The sequence below is a fragment of the Amia ocellicauda genome, chromosome 5 (genome assembly GCF_036373705.1).
Source record: "Amia ocellicauda isolate fAmiCal2 chromosome 5, fAmiCal2.hap1, whole genome shotgun sequence".
NCBI lineage: Eukaryota > Metazoa > Chordata > Actinopteri > Amiiformes > Amiidae > Amia > Amia ocellicauda.
Window position 1 is genome coordinate 21,572,787 of NC_089854.1, and position 22,341 is coordinate 21,595,127.

General features: G+C 45.8%; 1 protein-coding gene across 8 annotated transcripts in view; it reads right to left on the bottom strand.

The window, feature by feature from the left end:
• rptor (regulatory associated protein of MTOR, complex 1) overlaps positions 1 to 7,631 on the bottom strand; it is a 120,652-nt gene extending 113,021 nt beyond the window's left edge. For 6 of the 8 annotated variants that reach the window (XM_066704303.1, XM_066704301.1, XM_066704305.1 and 3 more), the window contains exons 1-2: positions 7,102 to 7,631; positions 4,907 to 5,081 (exon numbers count right to left, since the gene is read on the bottom strand). In XM_066704303.1, the coding sequence (XP_066560400.1) occupies positions 4,907 to 5,074 (168 nt within the window). In that variant the 5' untranslated portion in view covers positions 5,075 to 5,081; positions 7,102 to 7,631. Of the gene's footprint in view, positions 1 to 4,906; positions 5,082 to 6,819; positions 6,975 to 7,101 lie in introns of all 8 variants that reach the window. The other 2 variants (XM_066704300.1, XM_066704299.1) reach the window with 2 other exon arrangements.
• Positions 7,632 to 22,341: the final 14,710 nt, after the last annotated feature.

Here is a 22,341-nt window from a genome sequence, read left to right on the forward strand (position 1 = left end):
GAGCCACTTCACTTAAAAGGCTCCATAACGGGTATAAAGACACTCACTTTAAAGTAGAGAAGTGAGTTGTACTCCGAATTACCTCTCCCAAACTCTTCAAAATACAGGTGGGCGAGTAATCTCTCTCCTCGGAGGAAAGGGAGTCGAGCGCCGCTGACAGACACCTCTATCGCAGCGTTCGGCAAGCGCCAGCTAAAGACAGGCGCTACTTCAAAGCAGTCAGGGAAGGACCACAGATACTCTTCTTCACTTCTGAATAATTTAAGGATTATTCATGAGGTGGCAATTAAAGCTTTTGTGTTGCTGCAGTTACTTTAACAAATACCCCAAGCGCTGAAATAAGGTTTATTTTCTTCCCTCTACAGTTTTTTTTGTGGTGGTGTTTTTTTTTTTTTTTTTTTAATGATAGTTTGGCTGCACTCTCTCTCTCTCTATCTCTCTCTCACTCACTCTCTCACTTCCCTTCTCTTGCTCACTCTCTCTTCCCTTCTCTCTCCCACACATAATCAGGTAGCAAACCTGAACTTCCTACGCCAGCGCTGCACAAAAACCCTGAAAACATAATTACCAGCAGAACGCCTGTGAACCCACAAGGCACCTGTCTCACCGGGGCCGCCATGTGAGAGCATGCTCAGGGCCACGCACAGCACCAGGTACCACATGCCTAGTTTATCATAGCAGGACCAGGCAGAGAGACACCAGAGAGGAGCTGGACATGCCGCACAGCAAACCAGCATGCTCACACCCCCAGGTGAATGCACTTCACCAGCCTTTTCCAGCACTTTGCACCACAGAGCACGGACCCAGGGCCGTAAGAGAACCAGCCTCTCCCAACCCGCCCCACTACACCCATTCACTCCATTTCAGCACCAATACGAACGGCAGGGTCTCACCTCAACTCTACTGCTGAAGTAGAAACTATAAATGTATGTTTTTTAAAGCACGATGGGTGTCAGATATTCCTCTCACTGCACACATCTGTTCGTGCCGCGAATGTTCTCGGGAGAGGGTGACAGGCTGAGATACACGGCATCTGGCGCAGGCAAACCCGAGAGATGGCAGCTGGCAGGAGCGGAGACGTACCAAAACGCTCCTCAAGCCGCAAGAGAGGTCTTGATTTTGCTCTAATCGCACATAATGCACTCAGGCTCCTCCCATTAACTCGGAGTGCACGACAGCTCAAGTAAATTCGAGAGGCGTTGGGAGGGGAACGCTTTCTGTGCTACCAGACAACAGAGCATATCAAATCTGTCCATAAGAAGCCAACTGTCACAGTCCAGTGCCCCCCAACGTCAAACTGAAGGCCTGAACCAGTGATGCCATGACAAGCTGCTTCACTTCTGAAGGGGCCACATTTTTTTGTTTTTTTTTACTCAGAAGTCAGGGAGAGAATGCAAACGACCCAACCCTTCAAATCTCAGCTTCTCTGCAGCACAACCTCAATCTAGCCAATCAGAGCAAGGACAGACAAGAGGTACAGTGAGGGAAAAAAGTATTTGATCCCCTGCTGATTGTGTACGTTTGCCCACTGACAAAGAAATGATCAGTCTATAATTTTAATGGTAGGTGTATTTTAACAGTGAGAGACAGAATAACAACAAACAAATCCTGAAAAACGCATTTCAAAAAAGTTATAAATTGATTTGCATGTTAATGAGGGAAATAAGAATTTGACCCCTTCGACTTAGTACTTGGTGGCAAAACCCTTGTTGGCAATCACAGAGGTCAGACGTTTCTTGTAGTCGGCCACCAGGTTTGCACACATCTCAGGAGGGATTTTGTCCCACTCCTCTTTGCAGATCCTCTCCAAGTCATTAAGGTTTCGAGGCTGACGTTTGGCAACTCGAACCTTCAGCTCCCTCCACAGATTTTCTATGGGATTAAGGTCTGGAGACTGGCTAGGCCACTCCAGGACCTTAATGTGCTTCTTCTTGAGTCACTCCTTTGTTGCCTTGGCTGTGTGTTTTGGGTCATTGTCATGCTGGAATACCCATCCACAACCCATTTTCAATGCCCTGGCTGAGGGAAGGAGGTTCTCACCCAAGATTTGACGGTACATGGCCCCGTCCATCGTCCCTTTGATGCGGTGCAGTTGTCCTGTCCCCTTAGCAGAAAAACACCCCCAAAGCATAATGTTTCCATCTCCATGTTTGACGGTGGGGATGGTGTTCTTGGGGTCATTCCTCCTCCTCCAAACACGGCGAGTTGAGTTGATGCCAAAGAGCTCGATTAATCGCACCAACTGTTGTCACCTTCTCACCAAGCTGCTTGGCGATGGTCTTGTAGCCCATTCCAGCCTTGTGTAGGTCTACAATCTTGTCCCTGACATCCTTGGACAGCTCTTTGGTCTTGGCCATGGTGGAGAGTTTGGAATCTGATTGATTGATTGCTTCTGTGGACAGGTGTCTTTTAAACAGGTAACGAGCTGAGATTAGGAGCTCTCCCTTTAAGAGAGTGCTCCTAATCTCAGCTCATTACCTGTATAAAAGACACCTGGGAGCCAGAAATCTTGCTGATTGATAGGGGATCAAATACTTATTTCCCTCATTAACATGCAAATCAATTTATAACTTTTTTGAAATGTGTTTTTCTGGATTTTGTTGTTGTTATTCTGTCTCTCACTGTTAAAATACACCTACCATTAACATTATAGACTGATCATTTCTTTGTCAGTGGGCAAACGTACAAAATCAGCAGGGGATCAAATACTTTTTTCCCTCACTGTAGACAGACTTGTTGGGCTCCAAAGTCTGGCTTACATTGAAGGAAGACAACAGACGAAGGAAAGAGGAAAACGCCGGTTTCTAGAACACACTTCTGAAGCGTCTCACATCTCCTAGCCGCCTGGGATTTGTTTGCTAACCGAGGGAAGCGAATCCCGCGGCGCTGATCTAATTTCATGTAAAACAGGACAAGCTTAATAGACAATATCTGAAAAACAACACCGCCGATAAAGCGCAGATGAAGTGAGGGGAAGCCAGGAGATGAATGTGACAGGTCTGTGGTGTTTGCTCCCCCCCCCCCCGATGAAAGCACGGTTGTGCAGGATAGATCGCATCCCCTTCATAAAGACGACGACAGCTTCAATAAAGCCCGTCTCATTCCCTGCATCTGGGCGATCCCTCCGACGGCGTCTGAGGCCGCGGTGTTTGCGAGGAAGATTACCACACCGCGGAAAGAGAAACAAATATGCCGAGGCAGTGCCGTGGACAGCAGACTGGGAGCTCCGACATAATCTGAAAATAATGGCTTTTACAGTCTACAGAATCGCATTAGGAAGAGAGAGGGGCTAAAGGCCGTCTTCAGACTCTCAGGTAAACGTGCTTCACTTGAGGTCAGGGTCTGTGCGCTGTCTGGAAATGCCCCCGGCGCTCACTTCATTACGACACTCCTCTCATATTAAGACAATAATCTCATAGTAAAGCCTAAAGGTTAATAAATTACTCCCATACAAAGAGAATGGATCACCCTCGAAAAACTAATTTGATCTGATTATGTAAGCAAACAAGGTCTAACTTCATTTGCCTTTGTAGGGTTATCCATTCACAGGATGATTTAAGGCTCGGCGCTGCGGAGCAAAATGTGCTGCAGATTTTTACTGAAAAAGAGCTTAAAGGAAAATAGTTTTGTTTCTGCACCACTTTTGGAGACTTTATGAAACGTGCCTCACATTCTTAAATCGGAGAAAAACATATTTTAAAGTAATTCCATCAGTAGAGCGGAGTTTGATGTCACAAGCACAATAAAAAAATAAATAAACAAACGTCAAGTAGGCTATATTTTAAATTGGTAATTGAAATTAATGATTTAAACCTACCAACCATGTTAGAAAGCTGTGAATTACAAGGTATTTAATATATTAGTTATCTCCGTTTTTAATCGCACAAATCAGTTTCATAACAGTGCATAATTTAAGTAGCACTATAAATGTAGCTTCCATTTAATATGTTGTTCGTGTCTTGAGAAAAAGACTTATGAAACATCCTTGAGCATCTCTATAACTAAATAAAAGATCAATACCGTATTTGATGTTTTGTGTTGTTTCTTAAAATCAATAGAGTTAAAGCAATTTTATTTTATTTAGCCAACCCCGTCAAAAAATAAATCCCATAAAGACTTGCGCAGAAAGGACACGACACTTCGGATCCGATGATGAACGGGGATAAAGGAATTGAGTGGGAAGGGCTAATGTGAAAACCCGAGCCCATCTCACACCTGCTCGATAACACACGACCTTTCCCCACGCAAGCCACCGTCTGCAGAGCGAGTTCACAGGTCTCGAGACGCTCAGTCAGACTTCAGCTACAACACACAACTGCGCTGCCCTAAAACGCACAACGCCACTATATATTATAGAAACATTATTGTGGCAAAAAAATAAAAGAGGAAACGCATGTTAGTCGTGTTTAACTGTCTCTAAAGAATAAGTGTAAATGGTTTCTTGATGCATTTGGGGTTTTTCTGAGTCAAGGACAGGTCTGTAAAAACAACTCGACGCCCCCGGACCTGCAAATGGGATTAGCCAGTTGAACGCGGCCAAGCAAACAGGAAGAACCAAACTGTGCCGATAGCGCGCACACTCATCTAAAGCCTACTAATTGCATCTTCTCTTCTACTACCCGGATAGTGTGTGTGTAACACGCTGAAGGCAAGGAGGCGGAAATATGATTTCGCACTAAACTTGCTGTAACTGTGATCCCGGTGGTACACAAATCGGATAAGTTGTTGGTGGTGGTGGTGCTCAGACAGGACGGCTGCCTTGGGGGTCCCTGTACTCCTACCCAGCAGAGAGACAGACGGATGAGACACAAACCCAGGGGGACCCAGAGAAAGGCTCAGACGCGTCAACACAGTTAAATAAATAAATAAAATAATAAAATAAAACACAGTGTCACCCATCACTCACCCTGTCCTTCATCCTCCAGCTCTGCGCCAGCGCCTTGGAGCCCTCGATCTTCTCGCAGTGCCGCTTCTTCATGAAGGCCAGGGGCAGGTTCCAGTCTGTCATGTCCGCCTCCTCCTCCTCCGCCAGGCCCACGGCGGGCGAGTGGAGCAGCTCAGCGTCCATTCTCATCGGGCCCCTGCGGGAGAGAGGGCAGTGGTCAGTGAGAGAGTGGCAGCCCGCTAGGGTTTATAGCCGACGATGAATGTGCAAGAGAGGCTCGAGACCTGGAAACAAGGGTCTGATCTACAGCAGCTTTGACAGTAATTTGTTCCAAAGACTTGTTAATTGATTACAGTAATTTAAAACAATGGCAGTAATGTTCAGACTGTACAATGCGCTAGTTAGAGCTCATCTGGATACTGTGTACAGTTCTGGGCTCCACACTTCAAGAAAGATATCACTGCCCTAGAGGCAGTTCAGAGGAGAGCAACCAGACTTATTCCAGGTCTGAAGGGAAAGTCCTACTGAGAGACTGAGGAACTGAACCTTTTCACCCTGGAACAGAGGAGACTACATGGGGACTTGAATCAAGTCTTCAAAATCATGAAGGGCATCGACCACATCAAACCAGAGGAGCTTTTCCAGATCAGCAGGGACACGCGCACCCGGGGACACAAATGGAAATTGGGCTTCAAAACAGAAAACAGGAGACACTTCTTCACACAGAGAGGCGTCACAATCTGGAACAAACTCCACAGCGATGTGGTAGAAGCTGAAAATTTGGGAACATTTAAAAATAGACTGGATAGGATCCTTGGATCACTCAGTTATTAATGGACACCAAACGAGCACGATGGGTCGAATGGCCTCCTCTCGTTTGTAAACTTTCTTATGTTCTTACAGTGCATATGAGAAGACCATGTGCTGTACTTTGTCTCTGCAGAAATAAAAGTGAAGATTTCTGCTCTAGACACTCCAGGAGGTCAGACATTAGAAGTAGACATGCTCACCATAAAGAGGATTTATTCTAAACAATCAGCCACATTATTTCATTTGTGTGAAGTACGTAAAAGTCTTCTAAATTGTATTAATACAGATGACACTAAGTTTTTCATCTTGTGCACAGATATACATTGCACAATGTGCCCACAACAGAGCTCAATTAAGGTCATTCTGCAGTGGATGTACAGAAACCCCAGCTACACTTATTGTTAATTAAATAAAAGAAAATGTGAGCACAAAGGGCTTACTGAGACAGTCTGTTCTACATGTCTGGTAATGTGCAAACTATTCCATCATTTATCTGTGGACTACTTTACAATCAAATTGCAGAAAATGAATACTGTTTAATGTACAATCATATTTCAAGGACTACAGATAAATACTGGAATCATTCTAGTTTCTTGATACAAAACGAATTTGATTCATGTTGTTTGTCCCTGGTGAGACACATATAAATGTATATACAGCACATACAACAATCACAAACAAGTGTCAAAGGGTATGGCAAAATTAAAGCACATCCATTTTCCATTTCTCAAATCTCCATAAACGGAACTGCACTTGCACTGTGTGTAATTCAGTGTGATTAGAGGAAGTGTGTGTTACACTGTGCGAGGATTCTTGAACAGTTGGTAATATTTGTTTATAGTGGAATAAACTAAATGACTGAAGATATTCCAAGACATGTAACACAAACACTGTGCATTACAGACATAAAACACCGTGTCTAGTTATTCAACTTCATCACAAGGAGAAAACAGCTGTGGATGAAGTGCACGACAGCTGTGCATCTCCAGTGCATCAACAGGCGTGTCAAACCAATCCAAACTGGTCCAGTGCACCGAGAGGAAGACCACAGGCGTTTAATGACGCACATTTGCGGGACGTCACGCACGCACGCACGCACGCAGACTGCACTTGCTTTTGTTTACCCTGTATTTGATGTGAGGTCAAGTGTCTTAACCACCTGCAACTGCGCACTGACACCAGCACGTCAGTCCTGCTGCCAAGCCCGGTTTCGCTTCTGCAGCGGAGCAATGCACATGATGGCCATGACACACACAGCACGACACGGGTTCGGGGTGATCTGGGGAACCGAATGGATAAAACTGGGTAAAAGTAATGCATAACTCCCGCTCACTTCTGCAAAATAGTGCTCTTCTCAAACACTGACATTAACAACAACAACAATAACATCCGTGCACGTCCAATACCTTTTTGATGACGCAATTCTGCAGATGCAAAGTGTGACAGTGTTTATTCCACGCCGAGGACACGGGTGCACAGCACTCTGGTGATGGTGGTGGCGTTTTTATCCCCCAACTCAGTGTGACACAGTCCTCAGCCAGCCGTCTCCTGGAACCGGGCTTCTGCGCCCCTCCGCTGCACAGTCTACCGCAAGCCCCGGCACTCTGAGCGCAGTCTCCCCCGCTGTCAGTCCTCGGCCGCCGGTCTCTACTGCCGGCGAATGTCTCTCGCTTCTCCCCTCGTATACTCCTCGCTAGGGGCTGAGCGAGAGGCCCATCTCTGCCCGGACTGGACGTCGGAGCCACAGCGCGGTCACCGCCCGGCTCCACCAAGCAGCGTTCAGGCCGCACCTGCCGTCTGCAGCGCCTTCGTGTCCGTGTCGGTAGTTTCCTGCTGCCCTCGATACGAAATCGAGCGTGAATTCGCCTCTTTTCCTCTAGAGAGACACTTTCTCAACACTGGCACAAGGGCGCCGCCATGTTGGATCTGGCCCAGGATGCACCGCGCCGCGATGGGCGGAGCTGCAGATGCGTGAGTGGGCGTGGCGCTGCGTGGGAGTCATGCGGCGGACATTGATTTTGCGTCTCTTCATCTGGACGACCTTGATTTCTCTGAAGTGTTGGCTAGACTTGTTAAACTGCCTGCAATTGCATGTTATTTCCCACCCAAAACCCCATTTTAACCCCACCTTATAACTGAAAGCTAAATTTAAAACTAAACAGAAGCAAGAGTCCATAATTTAACATCCACATTAACCTTACCCTGACCCTAACCCCGAAGAAAATACTAAACCCTCATCCTAATTGTACCCTAAACTCAAAACAAAGAGAGAGAGTCCTACCCCTACTCTGCACCCAAATGTTGTACCCTTGAGCAAGGTGCTGTACCCAGAATGCTCCAGTACAAACTCAGCTGTATACATGGGTAAATATGTAAAAATAATGTGATATATTGTAACAAGTCTCACTGGATAAGGGGGTCTGCTGATAAATATAATAATATTAATCAAGTTCTGTCTTATTTTTGAACCATGGCCAACTTTATTTTACCAGAAATATAGTTATTTTATTGATTATGGTTCCCGTTGTACCCTTTCTCAGAGGTTATATACATATAAAACCTGTACAAAAACTCAAAACACATGTAACAGTATCAAACTGGTATCTGCAAACTTATAAAAGGCAAAGAGTTACATAAACAAACAACACCTCCCATGGTCTCCACAGCTGTGTGAAAGCACACATGGACTGCTGATGACTGAGTGGAATATTGATACATAGACCGTACAGTAGTAAAACTGTGCAATGCATAGTATCGTGTTCTAAGAAAAAAGGACAAATCCCAGTAGGAGTTGGAGCACTTAAAAATAATCTTAATTATGTCACTCAGCTGTGACCCCGCTGGCACTCGATAAATAATTAGCCGTCTCTGTGCTCCAAGAGTGCGACTCTCAGGGAAATGTGCAGAAATGGCTGTGGTACAGCGTGTGACGATCGCTCTCGATCCGTGCACTGCGATCGGCACAGCAATTGACTCACAAACAAACAGCCAGCTGCCGCGCTTCCCACATACACTTTATTGTTCGTACTACAGTCATCCTTCCCACAGCAGAGGTGCCACGCTCTCCAATGGTTAAAAAAAGACTCGCCCGTCAGTTGGATGCAGAGAGTCTCGGTGACTAAAGAAGCCCCCAAAGAAATCTATCACAAAAAAATATGTTTGGAGCTTGTTTGAAAATGAGCCCCAGTCTTCTTCATGTGTGCATCAGTATCCCATGATGCCGCTTGCCGAACCTTGCGCTCACACCCGCGCGCTCGCCCACTCTTGCCCACCCACGCCATGTAACTGTCAAAACCGCGGCTGACTAATCCTTCCTGGCCTGTATCTCCTCCAGTGCCTTCGGAGGACCGTGTGTCTGGGTGTGTCTGGGTACAAGCTTCACGAAGCCGGTCTAGCAGTGGATGTGTCAGAATCTGTGCACTGAAAGAGACAGATTTTGTCTTTGTCATCCATTTGCTGGCCTCCCACCCCCCCGCTCCCTCCACCACATACACTCACTCTCATTTCCTCCCCACGGCATTATAAGCCAGATTAAGTACATGGGTTTAAAAAGTGGAGCTTGCCGGAGTGCTGGATATTCTCCCCAGTGAAGCTGCAAGAGCGTAAATCTAATCACAAATTAATTTTAATTATTAGATGGATGATTTTGCTTTTAAGGCAGGAGAGCGAGAGCGATGCGCAGTTTGGTATTGGCTGGCTGGCGCCACGGTGTGTGTAAATGAATGAGTGCGGCTGGTAAGATAGGCGTCTATTTACTATAAATGGATACAGGCAAAGCCAAGGGGGTGAAGGAACACACCAGAGAAAAAAGATCCATTGGGCCATTGAAGCATCCTGAGCGGTCTTCCACAGTGTCATCATTGACGTACTGTAGTGTGTCTGGCTTAACAGTTTCCCGTTGAAACAGGAATTCCACTGTGTGGAATTCATTTTTTTCATCTCATCGCTTACTGCTTCCAAAACATCAGCCTGTAATTTGTGTTTAAGTGATTTTTAATTACTTTATAATAATCCCTGGTGTCTTTTTGCTGTTGCTGTTGTTCCTTTTGTTGTTGTTGTTGTTGTTTATAATCATATCAGGACATCTTCATCTCGCAAAAGAACAGAATGGACAACACGCCTGGATACGAAGACGTCATGCTTTTTTGCCTTTATTACAAAAATGTCTGGGATGAAGCTGATTCAATGAGACCATTCAAGAATGGACACAGAGGACTAAACTAACCATGGACGGGCCAAAGACCTCATTCATCCTCTCCTGAGCCCAGTACCATCCACTGAGTGAAATCTCCAAATGTCAGACAACATCGGTGAGCGTCTGATGCTCCACGGGGCTGCCTGTCAACAGTGTAAAAACTATGAGAGCTACATTAAAAGTTTAAAAGGATGCCAAACTGTTCTACTTCCAAATAGTACATTTTTTTTGTTCTTATACAACACCTCTAGGGATGCACGTTTTCCTGACGTAGCCTCCTTCTTCAATACAGATTGTTAAAATATTCACATGTTTTTAAAAGGCCACCGAGACAGCTTTCGAACAGACGCTCATGCTCCCCGATCCGCCCTGACATCCCAGAGAGGACCGGACTGGGAACGTAAGAGCGCTGTGGATCACGACAGCACCGGTGTCAGCAAAGTCTTCCTGCTCCCCGTCAGCAGAACAGAAGAGCTGAAACCCAGATTGTGAAAGAGGCCGGAAAGGCCCGCCAGCCCTGACTCCCTCCAGCTTCCTCACCCGTCTCCAGAGCCTGCAAACCCAGAACTGTCTCCGGGTTCCGACAGGGCCTGGGACTTCGGCCTGGAAACGATTGTACCAGACCGCCCAGCTGGCAGATTGAGAGTTCACTGACAGCGGGTCAACCGGGACAAGTTGACAGCTGGAGCTTTTCCAAGGAGCAAATGAAAACGTAAGTGAAGAGCGTAAATCTTCACCGAGTCTGATTAAAACAGGACGGCCTACTCAACAATGTCAAGTGGTGGGCAGGGGGCAAATGAAGACCAGCAAAAAGACCCTCTGTCTGATTAGTCCATGCAGAAGTCACCAAGCGGTAAAGCAATCCAATCCTCGGCATCAGCCACTCGCTGGGGGGGGTGCAAATTAATTAGTGGCAGTTTCATCCCTCCTCCATCTGACTCCTAAACTTGGCTGTTTGCACTGAGCACTGGTAGGGAAGCCCAGGGCCTAAAAGGGCATATTTCAGAGCACATGTGTTAGTTGTCTTCCTCTATCCCATGCTGGTGCGATTGTAGCTGGCAGCTGTGAATGGATAAACATTAGTTTATTCTTAAATAAGGGTGATCATTCAAAGGAACGAGCAAACAACAGCAGTTTCCCGGAGTTTATCTGTGCTCTGTACACCTGCTTGAACACAGGAGTCGGCGTGAACAAGTACACATGAGTCAACCGGCTTCAATTCCCGCTTCTTGCCAACTCTGTGTTTTGTTCTTCTTCAGAAGCAAATCAGCTCCAAGCAGCCCTATTATCTGCACAATCTCCCATTGTTCTTCCTCACCGACACGAAACATACTTCTTTGTACACCTCGGAGCACGGCGAACAGCAGACACCCCCCTCGCATCGCATGCAATTCCCCCAATAATCATTCTTGGTAATCCTGCAGTCGATTGTTCAATACCTTAATCTTATTTTAATTACTTTAACAAGCATACAATAAATAAGATACCCTTGGTGTGTGAAGCCTGCTTTATGAGGATCCGACCTCTCACAAGACACAAGACAATGACGAACAGTCTTGTTCATCAGGAAACAGCTGGTTTCAGGGAGTTATGGGGTGTCGTGACACTTTTAAGAAATGTCCAGCATCACCCTATTCCTGGAGCATCTGACCGGTGAAACACTGCACTCTCCTAGTGATGGGAAAGGATGAACCCAGAACAAAGACTTTAACACTCATTATTAATGTGTTTGTGAGAACTGTCAGAGTCTTGTTCTCTTGCAAGATCTTTATTGTTCTAGAATCGGATCTTCTCCTTCTTCTCGTTTCTGACGATTCTTTCATCAGATTCTTCTGCCAGTTCTGTCTTTTTCCTTTTCCTTTTCAAGCCGCTTGCTACCACACATTGTCTTTTCTTTGATTAAATTATTAGAGGCAGGAAAGCATTTTATAAAGCAGTTAAAATAAAAAAAGCTAAATCCATTGTGTGATCGATATTAATAATACTTACATATACTCATAGTAACTCACATACTATCATGAACATGAAGATACTTGCTATTATATTACAGCTACTAGCCTACTTACATATATTACTGATGTACACAACATTTAACCCAAATTATAGCACTACTACATAGATTACAAACTATCACTGGTGTTAACCTGTAGATACCAGAAAAATAATGCATATCTAATAAGTCCTGCACAAAATACCATCACGTGTAGAAAAAGCATCTTCAGATACTTTAAATACTGGTGATTATTACGTTTATCATCTGAATATATGTGTCTGTGTAAGGGCACTGATAGATGACATATAAAAAGATTTGTTTTAGGACTGACTACATTAGCAGCAACAGTAGCAGCAGCAGGAGAAACATCCCCTTGAAGCCGGAAGGATCATTTATTTTATTCGTTTGTGATTAATGAGGAGTTTTGTCGACGCGAGTCAACATGTTCAAATGTGTAGATTGGAAGGAATGAAAGAAACGCTGGATCTGGAGAATGTTTCCATACTTAAAGAAGAAAATGAAAAGCATGATGAAATACTTTTGCAATGCACTTCTCGCTTGTTGCATGTCGCTGAACGCGATCTGAGTCAGTTTTAATTACAGGATGTTGTCATTGTGTTCATGCCAGCTTTACAGGATTAAGTGAAAGATTAGCACATTCCTCAGATAATTAATTTTTTTAAATCAAAGAGTGCTCTCGTATTTGTTTGATTCAGAAGATGGGGGAAGACATGAAATAAAGAGCAAAGCATTTTAATCACAGTCTTCTGCTTTTGTTTTATAAACGGCAGCAACTCAAGGTTAAAGTCCCGACTAGTCCAATTATTAAAGCAGCCAAAAAAATGATCAAAAGTCCAGACGGTTAATTCACAGTGCGCATATTCTTTCCATAGTGGTACTTGTTGCACGCAGGCATTCATAATCTGTGTACATATAGACCAGTAATCAGCGCGGTAGCCCTCTCTCTCTCTTCCTCCCTCCCTCCCTCCCTCTCTCTACCTCCTTCTCTCTACCTCTCTCTCTCCCTCTCCCCATCTCTCTCTCTCTCCCTCTGTCTCTACCTCTCTCCCGATTTCAGCAGGTAGGGGGAGTGAGTTGAGCTGGTTTGCAAGCTCCATTTCTGAAGACAAGTTTTTCCTGCTCATCTTCTGTAAATATTAACAGAGGAGGCAGAAGAGGGGAATAAAAAATTCAACACACCAAAAAGAAAAAAGAAAAAAAGGAGAGGAGAGAGGAGAACATCTATTTTTAGCGCGGGAAAGCTTCAGTTCTATTATTGATGGGTGTGTGCAGGAGGGGGCCGCGGCGATGCCGGGGAGGAAGCAGGCTGTCAGGGCTGTCAGACAGCCGTGGCTCCTCTGCCCAGCCAGGCGGAAGGACGAGGCCCGGACGGCACGCGCTGCACCAGGCGGGATCGTCCTGTCTGAGGCTCGGCACGTCCCCCAAACTCACCCCCAATACCCCCACACCAGTAATAATATATATATGAGAGAGCAAGAGAGAGAGGGGCAACATTTCACAAGTTGAAGCTATCGATTTCATTCCTCTGCTTTCTTTCTTTCCGTTTTTTTCCTTTGGTGTTGGTTCACTTCCTGTTTTGATCCTTGCCGGTGCCGGTGTGGTGCCTGCCAGGAGCCGTGCTCATCTCCCTCCAGCTGGACAGGGGCCGGCCAGGCTGGCACAGGAGGTGTGCGGAGAGGGAGCAGCTGAGCAGTAGGAGGCAGTGTTGGCGGAGTGGGAAGGAAACATGCTCCCCCTCGCTGGGCCAGGCCGCCGATAATACCCTATAAGGTGCCGGTGAGCGTCTTTCAGCCGCACAGGTTCACAGTCAAGGCGCCCTGCTCTCCCTCCCTTTCCTCCTTCTCCTCCCTCTCGTTCCTCCATCCCTCGCTCCAGGCAGCTCAGACTCACTGTTCCAGCTCCGGCAGATCTCCGTTCACCCTCACCTGCCGAGGCCGAGGAGAGCGGCGCTGAGACCCCCGTTTCAGTGCCCACATGAGATGGTAGGGACCACAAGCACGACATGCAGACGCACAACAGCACACACACACGCAGCGCAAATAAATCACCTCCCCGTCCTGTGAAGACTGCTCTCTTTCAGGACTCTCAGATCTATAGTGGGTGTTGTGTCCCCTTGACAAGTAAGAGTCCCACTTTTAATAGAGGGCGGGGGGGAGTATTTTGACCTTGATTTCCCAGAGGTCAGGAAGATTCGTCCGCTCGCTCACTCTCTCTCTCTCTCTCTCTCCCTCCACCACATCCTGCCTCCAATTGACTGATTTTTCCACTTAAAGAGGAAGTTGGGGGGGTATTTGCATTTCCGCAGCTCTGTCTTTAACAAAATCCATAATCTTTGAGACGAGGGAAAGAGGGAAAAAAGAAAAAACTGGCTATTTTTATCCCTGCTCCCTGCGGGCCCCGGAGACGGGCTGTAGTCGGGTTACGCTCCTCCAAGACCGAGCAGGAACATAATAACCTCGGCGATATGAAAACCCATTCATCACTCTGATGTGCCTCCGAAAGGGGATTGTAGGGAACACAGTGACCTCCTTTTACCTGGCGGTCTCAGCGAAGTTGTAAAAGACAACGTGCATGTGCAGTCTGGCCATCCGAGCTCTTCCCCACCCCGACCCCCCAGCGATTCTGCGTCCACAAAGCTCCGGGCCGAGTTCAAACAAGACAGGCCGTCAGAGAGATGATCCCGAGGGCTCACAACACCAGCCCTGCGTCAACACAGCGATTGGTGGAATTCTGGCTGGTGTGTCACACAAACTCAGACGGAGGCCCAGGCCGGTATTTCATGTGTAGTGTAGCGAGAAAACTGACATAAAGGAAACAGTGAAACGTCACATATACGTCCCAACTCAAGGTCATCAAGAACAGACTGAGTGGCCTTTTCAATCAGATTGAATTGGATTTCAATCAGAAGCAACAGCCTGTTTTTGATATTCAAATCACATGCCATGGCAGTGAAATGCAAATATGAATATTTCTTTAATGAATGCATGTGACACGATTGAACACACACACAAACACACACACATTCACACACACACGCACACACACACATTCACACATACACACACACACACACACACACACATGCACACGCACGCACACACACACACGCACACACACACACACATTCACACACGTGCATACACACACATGCACACGCACGCACACACACACACACACACACACATGCACACGCACGCACACACACACATGCACACGCACGCACACACACACACGCACACACACACACACATTCACACACACGTGCATACACACACACACACGCACACACACATGCACACGCACGCACACACACACACACGCACACACACACACACATTCACACACACGTGCATACACACACACACACACGCACACACACATGCACACGCACACACACACACACACACACACACACACACACACACAAACGGAGGATTAATCTACTCGATTGCAGTAAAAGGTCTAGTGGGAATCAAGCTCTTCTGTTAAACCACTGCATCCTGCTCTCAATTTCCATCATAAAAGACAATCCTCACATCAGAAGCCGGGGGCTCCTGACAGGGACGCACAGCCAGGCATCTCTGATTATTTAGAGCTGATTAAAAACTGCTCGCTCTCTGTTTGATGAAGAAATGTGAGCTCTGTGGCTAGGAAGCACCAGGACCACAAAAATACAATTGTATATATACTCAGCAAAAAAAGAAACGTCCTCTCACTTTCAACTGCTTTTATTTTCAGCAAACTTAACATGTGTAAACATTTGTATGAACATAAAAAGATTCAACAACTAAGACATAAACTGAACAAGTTTCACAGACATGTGACTAAAAGTAACAGTCAGTATCTGGTGTGGCCACCAGCTGCATTAAGCACTGCAGTGCATCTCCTCATGGACTGCTCCAGATTTGCCAGGTCTTGCTGTGAGATGTTACCCCACTCTTCCACCAAGACACTTGCAAATTCCTGGACATTTCTGAGGGGAATGGCCCTAGCGCTCACCCTCCAATCCAACAGGTCCCAGACGTGCTCAATGGGATTGAGATCCAGGCTCTTTGCTGGCCATGGCAGAACACTGGCATTCCTGTCTTGCAGGAAATCACGTCCAGCGCAGGTGGGTTTGTGCCCATAGGCGACATTGTTGCCGCTGATATCTTTAAGGACCTGCCTTACAACAGGCCTACAAGCCCTCAGTCCAGCCTCTCTCAGCCTATTGCGCACAGTCTGAGCACTGATGGAGGGATTGTGAGTTCCTGGTGTAACTCGGGCAGTTGTTGTTGCCATCCTGTACCTGTCCAGCAGGTGTGATATTCGGATGTACCGATCCTGTGCAGGTGTTGTTACACATGGTCTGCCACTGTGAGGATGATCAGCTGTCCTTCCTGTCTCCCTGTAGCGCTGTCTTAGGTGTCTCACAGTACGGACATTGCAATTTATTGCCCTGGTCACATCTGCAGTCCTCATGCCTCCTTGGGCATCTTTCGTTTGGTGTTTTTCAGAGTCAGTAGAAAGGTCTCTTTAGTGTCCTACGTTTTTATAACTGTGACCTTAATTGCCTACCGTCTGTAAGCTGTTAGTGTCTTAACGACCGTTCCACAGGTGTGTGTTCATTCATTGTTTATGGTTCATTGAACAAGCATGGAAAACATTGTTTAAACCGTTTACAATAAAGATCTATAAAGTTATTTGGATTTTTACAAAATTATCTTTCAAATACAGTGTCCTGAAAAAGGGAAGTTTCTTTTTTTGCCGAGTATATATATATAGTGTGTATATATGTACTCCAAATAATAGTATACTGTACTGTAATGCACCATACTGGACTGTAATCTATGGTACTACACTATACTACACTGTACTGCACTCTACTAGAGTTCAGTGTTCCATGTAAAAGGGAAACACATGTAAGGGCTCTTCCTGCTCACAGCGGAGGTCTGGACACACATTATTCATCATCACTGACAAGTGCCAGCCGTCACACAGGACACAGAACTTATCTCTCCTTGTTCTTGACAGATGCCTGTGTTGAGGACTCTCTCGGGGCCAAGTGGATGTCCTGTGTGTCCCTGAGGGCCCGGCCGGGCACACAGCTGAACTGAAGACTGACTGACTGCGACTCCGGGGACGAGGGACAATGCATCCACCCCACAGCCTAGTCTTTTCGGCCGTTAAACATCTGGATATCGGTTCACATCAGCGCACGGTCCTCCACCTTCCCAAAGAATGCTCTCAGAGTTGTGGCAGATCCCTTCAGCTTGTTGTCTCTTCTTTCCTTAAAGTTAGACTCGAGCTGCCCTGCCCTCCTCCACTCTGAGCAAGGGGAAGATGATGTATTATATTAATTTAGGATGACTTCTAAACCAGGAAAAAAAAGAAGAGAACTAAATTATACCCTTTAATAAAACATGAGCAAAGGAAATATAACTTATTCATCTGTGAATCAAGAGGAATGGAAAGAACCCTGAGTTATGGCTGCGAAGATTCGGTGTAATTAACTTCACGACACCTATTTCTTACACCTCATTATAAATACATGCTGACATTTGATTAGTCCCCAAAAAAGACACAAGGTGGGGCCCCTGTGCGTCTGTACATCGGCCTGAGACGTCCGTCCCGTCCCCTGCACCAGAGAGAGAGCGAGTGTGTGCTCTCTGTAGCCCAGAAGCAAACGCAAGCCCCCATTAAATGGATTTATCTGCAATAAAAAACATCCCAGCCGTTAGTTTTATATCAGCACCGCGCTGCTTCTGCCCAGGATTTCATCTTCAATATCACTTACTGGAGCTGAAGACGCAGAGAGAAATTTACTTAGTGTCACTTCTGTCGGACCCAGTCATCGACACATCTCTGTCTCCCCCTGTAATGTCTATTCTTCATCCCAGGTTGCTTTCGGTCCATTAGGGCGGGAAACTTTACAGGAAAGGGTAGTTTATTTCTGTCCTGACCAGAAGCAGCTTGTGGTCATGTCTGCAGCTCCAGTCAGTTTCCAAAACCAGCGTTCAGGGATTGAGCTATCAGATCACAGGGGGATAAACAAGAACATCATTTCAGGCCAACAATGTCCTTGTTTGTCTGTTTCTTTCCTGGAACTCTGTCCTCTTCAGTGTTTCCCTCATATTTGATCCATGTTTGCAGTAGATGTCCCTGTCAGAGAGACAGGGCCACCCATTTATGGACCCCTGTGTCCTCCTCGTCCAGAGAGTGCAGGTTTGTCCCAGTAGCTCCATGGATCCAAACAAAGCTTCCTTTACATAGCAGTCTGATCTATTTCCGACTTTCCACCCTCTGTAACAACACGGGAGTGCAGCAAACATGTTTATATTTCATTTAATGTGATTAACTGAACCTCCACGTGTCTGCCTCCGCACATGTACTCACAGTATAGAGGGAACAGGCAGGGGGTGTCCTGTACCTGCGGGCCGCTCACCTCCAAGGGAATGAGGGACTCAGACTGATGAACATGGGGGCTGTGAGGGTCAACGCTGTGCCCCGTTCCACAGAGAGCCCACCTCACACTCAGCTCTCACCCCAGCAGGACCCTGGATGGGTGAAAACAAGGATCACTAGACAGACTGCTGCATTGGATTTGTTTTCTTTCTCTTTCCTTGTAATGACAGATTGCGGTGCCCCACTCAATCACCCCGAGGGAGACCAGCTCTGAATGAAGCTTTAGATCTGCATTCAATATTGTTGTCTCCTAAATGAAATACCCTTTACACTGCCTGTTACATTTGGCTGCGTTTTTCTGTCGAGAGCACCAGAATTTTTTTTTATCTTTCTCTCTCTTTCTCTCTCTCTCTCATATATATAATGGGGGGGTATCGTATTCCATGGACCATGCTTTACACTTTTTTAATTTCACTCAATGATATACAAGTACAAGAATGATCACTCTCTCTCCTCTCCACACTGGCCTTGTTATGAACAACGACAATCAATGAACGCATCAAATCAGATCACACAACGTGCATTTTATAACCAAGAGCCCCTTTACACATCTCTGGGACAACATAGTGCCTCCCTGTTCAAGTGCTGTCCAAATCAAACCGCTGTCGATTAATCTGGCATTTAGGATCCTCGCAAAATTGAGCCGTACTTGAGCCTAAAAAAAAAAAGTAATTATTGCTTGTATTCCTCATGAAAAATGTATTTAAACACGGTGAACGTCTGCCTAATCTAAAGCCTCGGTCGGCCCCAGTGTAGCACAGGAGCGGTGAGAGCCCCGGACTGGCGGGGTACAATGAGGCTTATAATGATAGCAGCAGCGCAGGAGATGTCAAGGGGCTCGGGAGATTGCTCTCGCTGCGCTTTAAAGATTTTATTTTTCAAAACCGCATGGGCCAGGAAACAGAAACGCGGAGCCAAGACACAGTAATGAGACACACAAAGCAAGGACGGGCAATGAAGGAACGGGAAGGCGAATACGGGACTCCTGGTTTGTGGAATTCACTGGGGATTGAAATGTTTACTCTTTATGAACCAGGTTTGGAAGCTTGTTGAGTCAGTTGTGGAAATCCTTAAATGTGGGATACAGAACGGGGGATTCCTGGGTCCTTGGGAGCAGCTCTGAGAGGCATTTGTACACAGCCAGTGACTTCTGTAGCTGGAATACCTGGACTAGACATCTGCAGTAGTAGTAGTAGGCACTCGATGCAGTTTAATTGTCATTAATTGTCCAGTTCACAACAAAAAGTGAATTGGGTCATTTGAATGATCTGCCAAGCTTCCAGGCAATTGCAGGAGCCACAAAGGTAACTTCTGCACTGTCATCAACATTTCTCTTGGGGGAGAGGGGGACGGAGAGACAGGAGGGGGGACAATTAGCTAGAGTTTAATTAGACCCATGCTGGGAGGCGAAATTTAAAGTGGTTCCCCTGATTGGCACGTCTCAGTCTTATGCGTTGGGCTGCAGCAATTAATTACCAGAGTGGATCTCACGCAGGGCTGGAGAGGAGAGAGGTCTGAGTGTTCAGTTATTATTTACCGCTGAGGAGAGATCGCACAGGGAGGCCTGCTATTAATTTATTGTCTCACCAGGAGAACTCGCAGCATCCAAGAAACAGTGCTATCGAGACCCAGTTTTGTTCAGAGCCGGCAGCGAACGAGAAACAGCAGCAGCTCCAGCTCTGGCAGATCCTGGGAGAGTTAGTTATGACGTTGGCTTGATGCCAGTGTGTAAAATTATAGTTATCGATCTTTGTAATTAGGTAGTGTATTCTATTATCAGGGAATGCATTATTCAGGAGCTGCAGAGGGACTGAATATTACAGATCAGACCACATTTGTAAGATCTTTCTCTGCTTTCTTCTTCTGCGACTGATCTACCACACATCAGCGCTCGCTCTGCGTCTCTGAGCCTCCACAGCTACAGCACCAGGCAGAGTCCACACCTGCCCTAGCCGGAGGAGTTCTGGATATCAGCGGAAATGCAGTCTCCCAGGGGGGTGCTTAGAGAGAGATTACCTCTGCTTGTGTGCAACACATGCTCTTGCCATAATGTAGCAGCTTGGCAAACGTTGGCATAGTTGCAATGGCGCTGCAGGCAAGAATATTGAGAGGAAGTAACCTTTGCAGACTAGACACAAATGGCTGCACTTCCATCATGCTGGGCCCGCTCTGTATTATGAGTCAACTGAAGCGTGTTTTTTATCTACCAGTCACCTCAAGCTGGAAGACTGACAGTCACCGAACGGTTAATATTGGGTGCAGGGAGAAAGATCAAACATGGAGGCTGCGTTTGAGTGTCACAGACACCTAGCAGGAGTCTAGAGATATCAAGAACTACTTTGACATTACACTACACACCAATAATTCCCTGCATTTGTCAAGCTCCAAGTTCTCCAGGTTACAGATGACATTTTTAATGTTGCTTTTATTGCTTTGCAAAGATCTCGCATTCCTCCAAAGGGACTCTCTGATTGGGTTTCTCGGAGCTTGATGTGTTTATTTGACTACATTCATCAAGGCAGCAATAATGAGATTCCTAAAAGCAAATGTATCGAATACCTACACAATTAAAGCTCTTCAAGTTGCCACCACCTGCTGCTAGTTGCAACACGGAGTTAAACCCGAGGAGTCCAACACAGGAATAAGAAAAATACCCGTGTCAGTTGCCACTGACTGCACTGAGATTGTGTTTACATTTTGTAGCACCACATGGCTCGTTAATTTGTTTGTAGGCTGTCGAATCGTGAATCGTTAAAATGAGAGGGAAAAGTATCCGGGCGTACACACGTGCAATACCTCCAATGCCGCTATGCCGAAATGACCCAAATGCTGATATATTTAAATAAATGCAAACTTGTCATTTAATTAATTAATCAATTAACTGTTTGCGTCATATTTTTACTGAACTATACCTTTAGGTTCGGGAGCAAGGAGCTTTGTAAGTCCTGTTGCAGATCATTTGATATTTAAATGGATGTTTTTACTATATATTTGATGCCGGGTATCCCTGTGTAAGTTCACACCGGGAGTAGTAACAGCGGTAATTGGGCTCATCGGGGTTGAGAGCTGCGATCTGCTTTGCTCTGTATCAAAGAAATGTTCAGAGCCGAGATCAAAGGGTTGTTCTGCCATTCTTACGTCATTCGCCGATAGATCTTCCAGGGAGACGTAACGTCGGCGTGACAGTGATGTGGTGTCAGGGATGCCGCATTCCCGCAGATATCCAAAAGCAAAACCATGGGCTCGGCTTTATCTCTTTCTCTCTCTCTCTCTTTTCTCACTCCATAAATATTAATTTGACAGCCCGGGGAGCTCTTATGCAACCCCCAGTTAAATTCAATATTATTAGGAGAGACCGGCAGCATAGACGCATAGGATCTTAAAACAAATGTGTTGAAATTCTAGATAAATGGGTCAATATTATTAAGACACATTTTGTGATTTGGGTACTTGGAGGAAAGAAAGAAAGATAAAATGTGTCACAGCATTTCATCGTATACCAGCTTAATATTTTACCAGTTCGCCACTGGTTTAATCCGTTATAAATTAATATATTTTGGATGGTATCAGGTCAAAAGAAAATAACAAGTACATTACACTTGACTGTACTATACTAAACTGCACTACACTGCAGTAGGCCTACTACACTTCACTAAACTATAGTATATTACATTACACAGCATCTGCATTACCCTAAACTGCACCATATAACACTATAGTAGGCCTATTACACTTCACTAACTACAGCATATTACTACACAGCACTGCCCTACACAACAGTGCACTACACTAACCTTAACACTGCAGATGGCCTACTACACTACAGTATATGAAGCTACAAGGTATAACACCACAGAACTACAAAACCCAACTGACAAGAGTCTTCCTCCTGGACCAATCAAGACTAAATTCCACCCAAGACTAATTAAGTAATTTTCTTTTCTTTCTTTTTTTTCTTACCTCATAACCCCTTTAAAATGCTAATAGAATCCC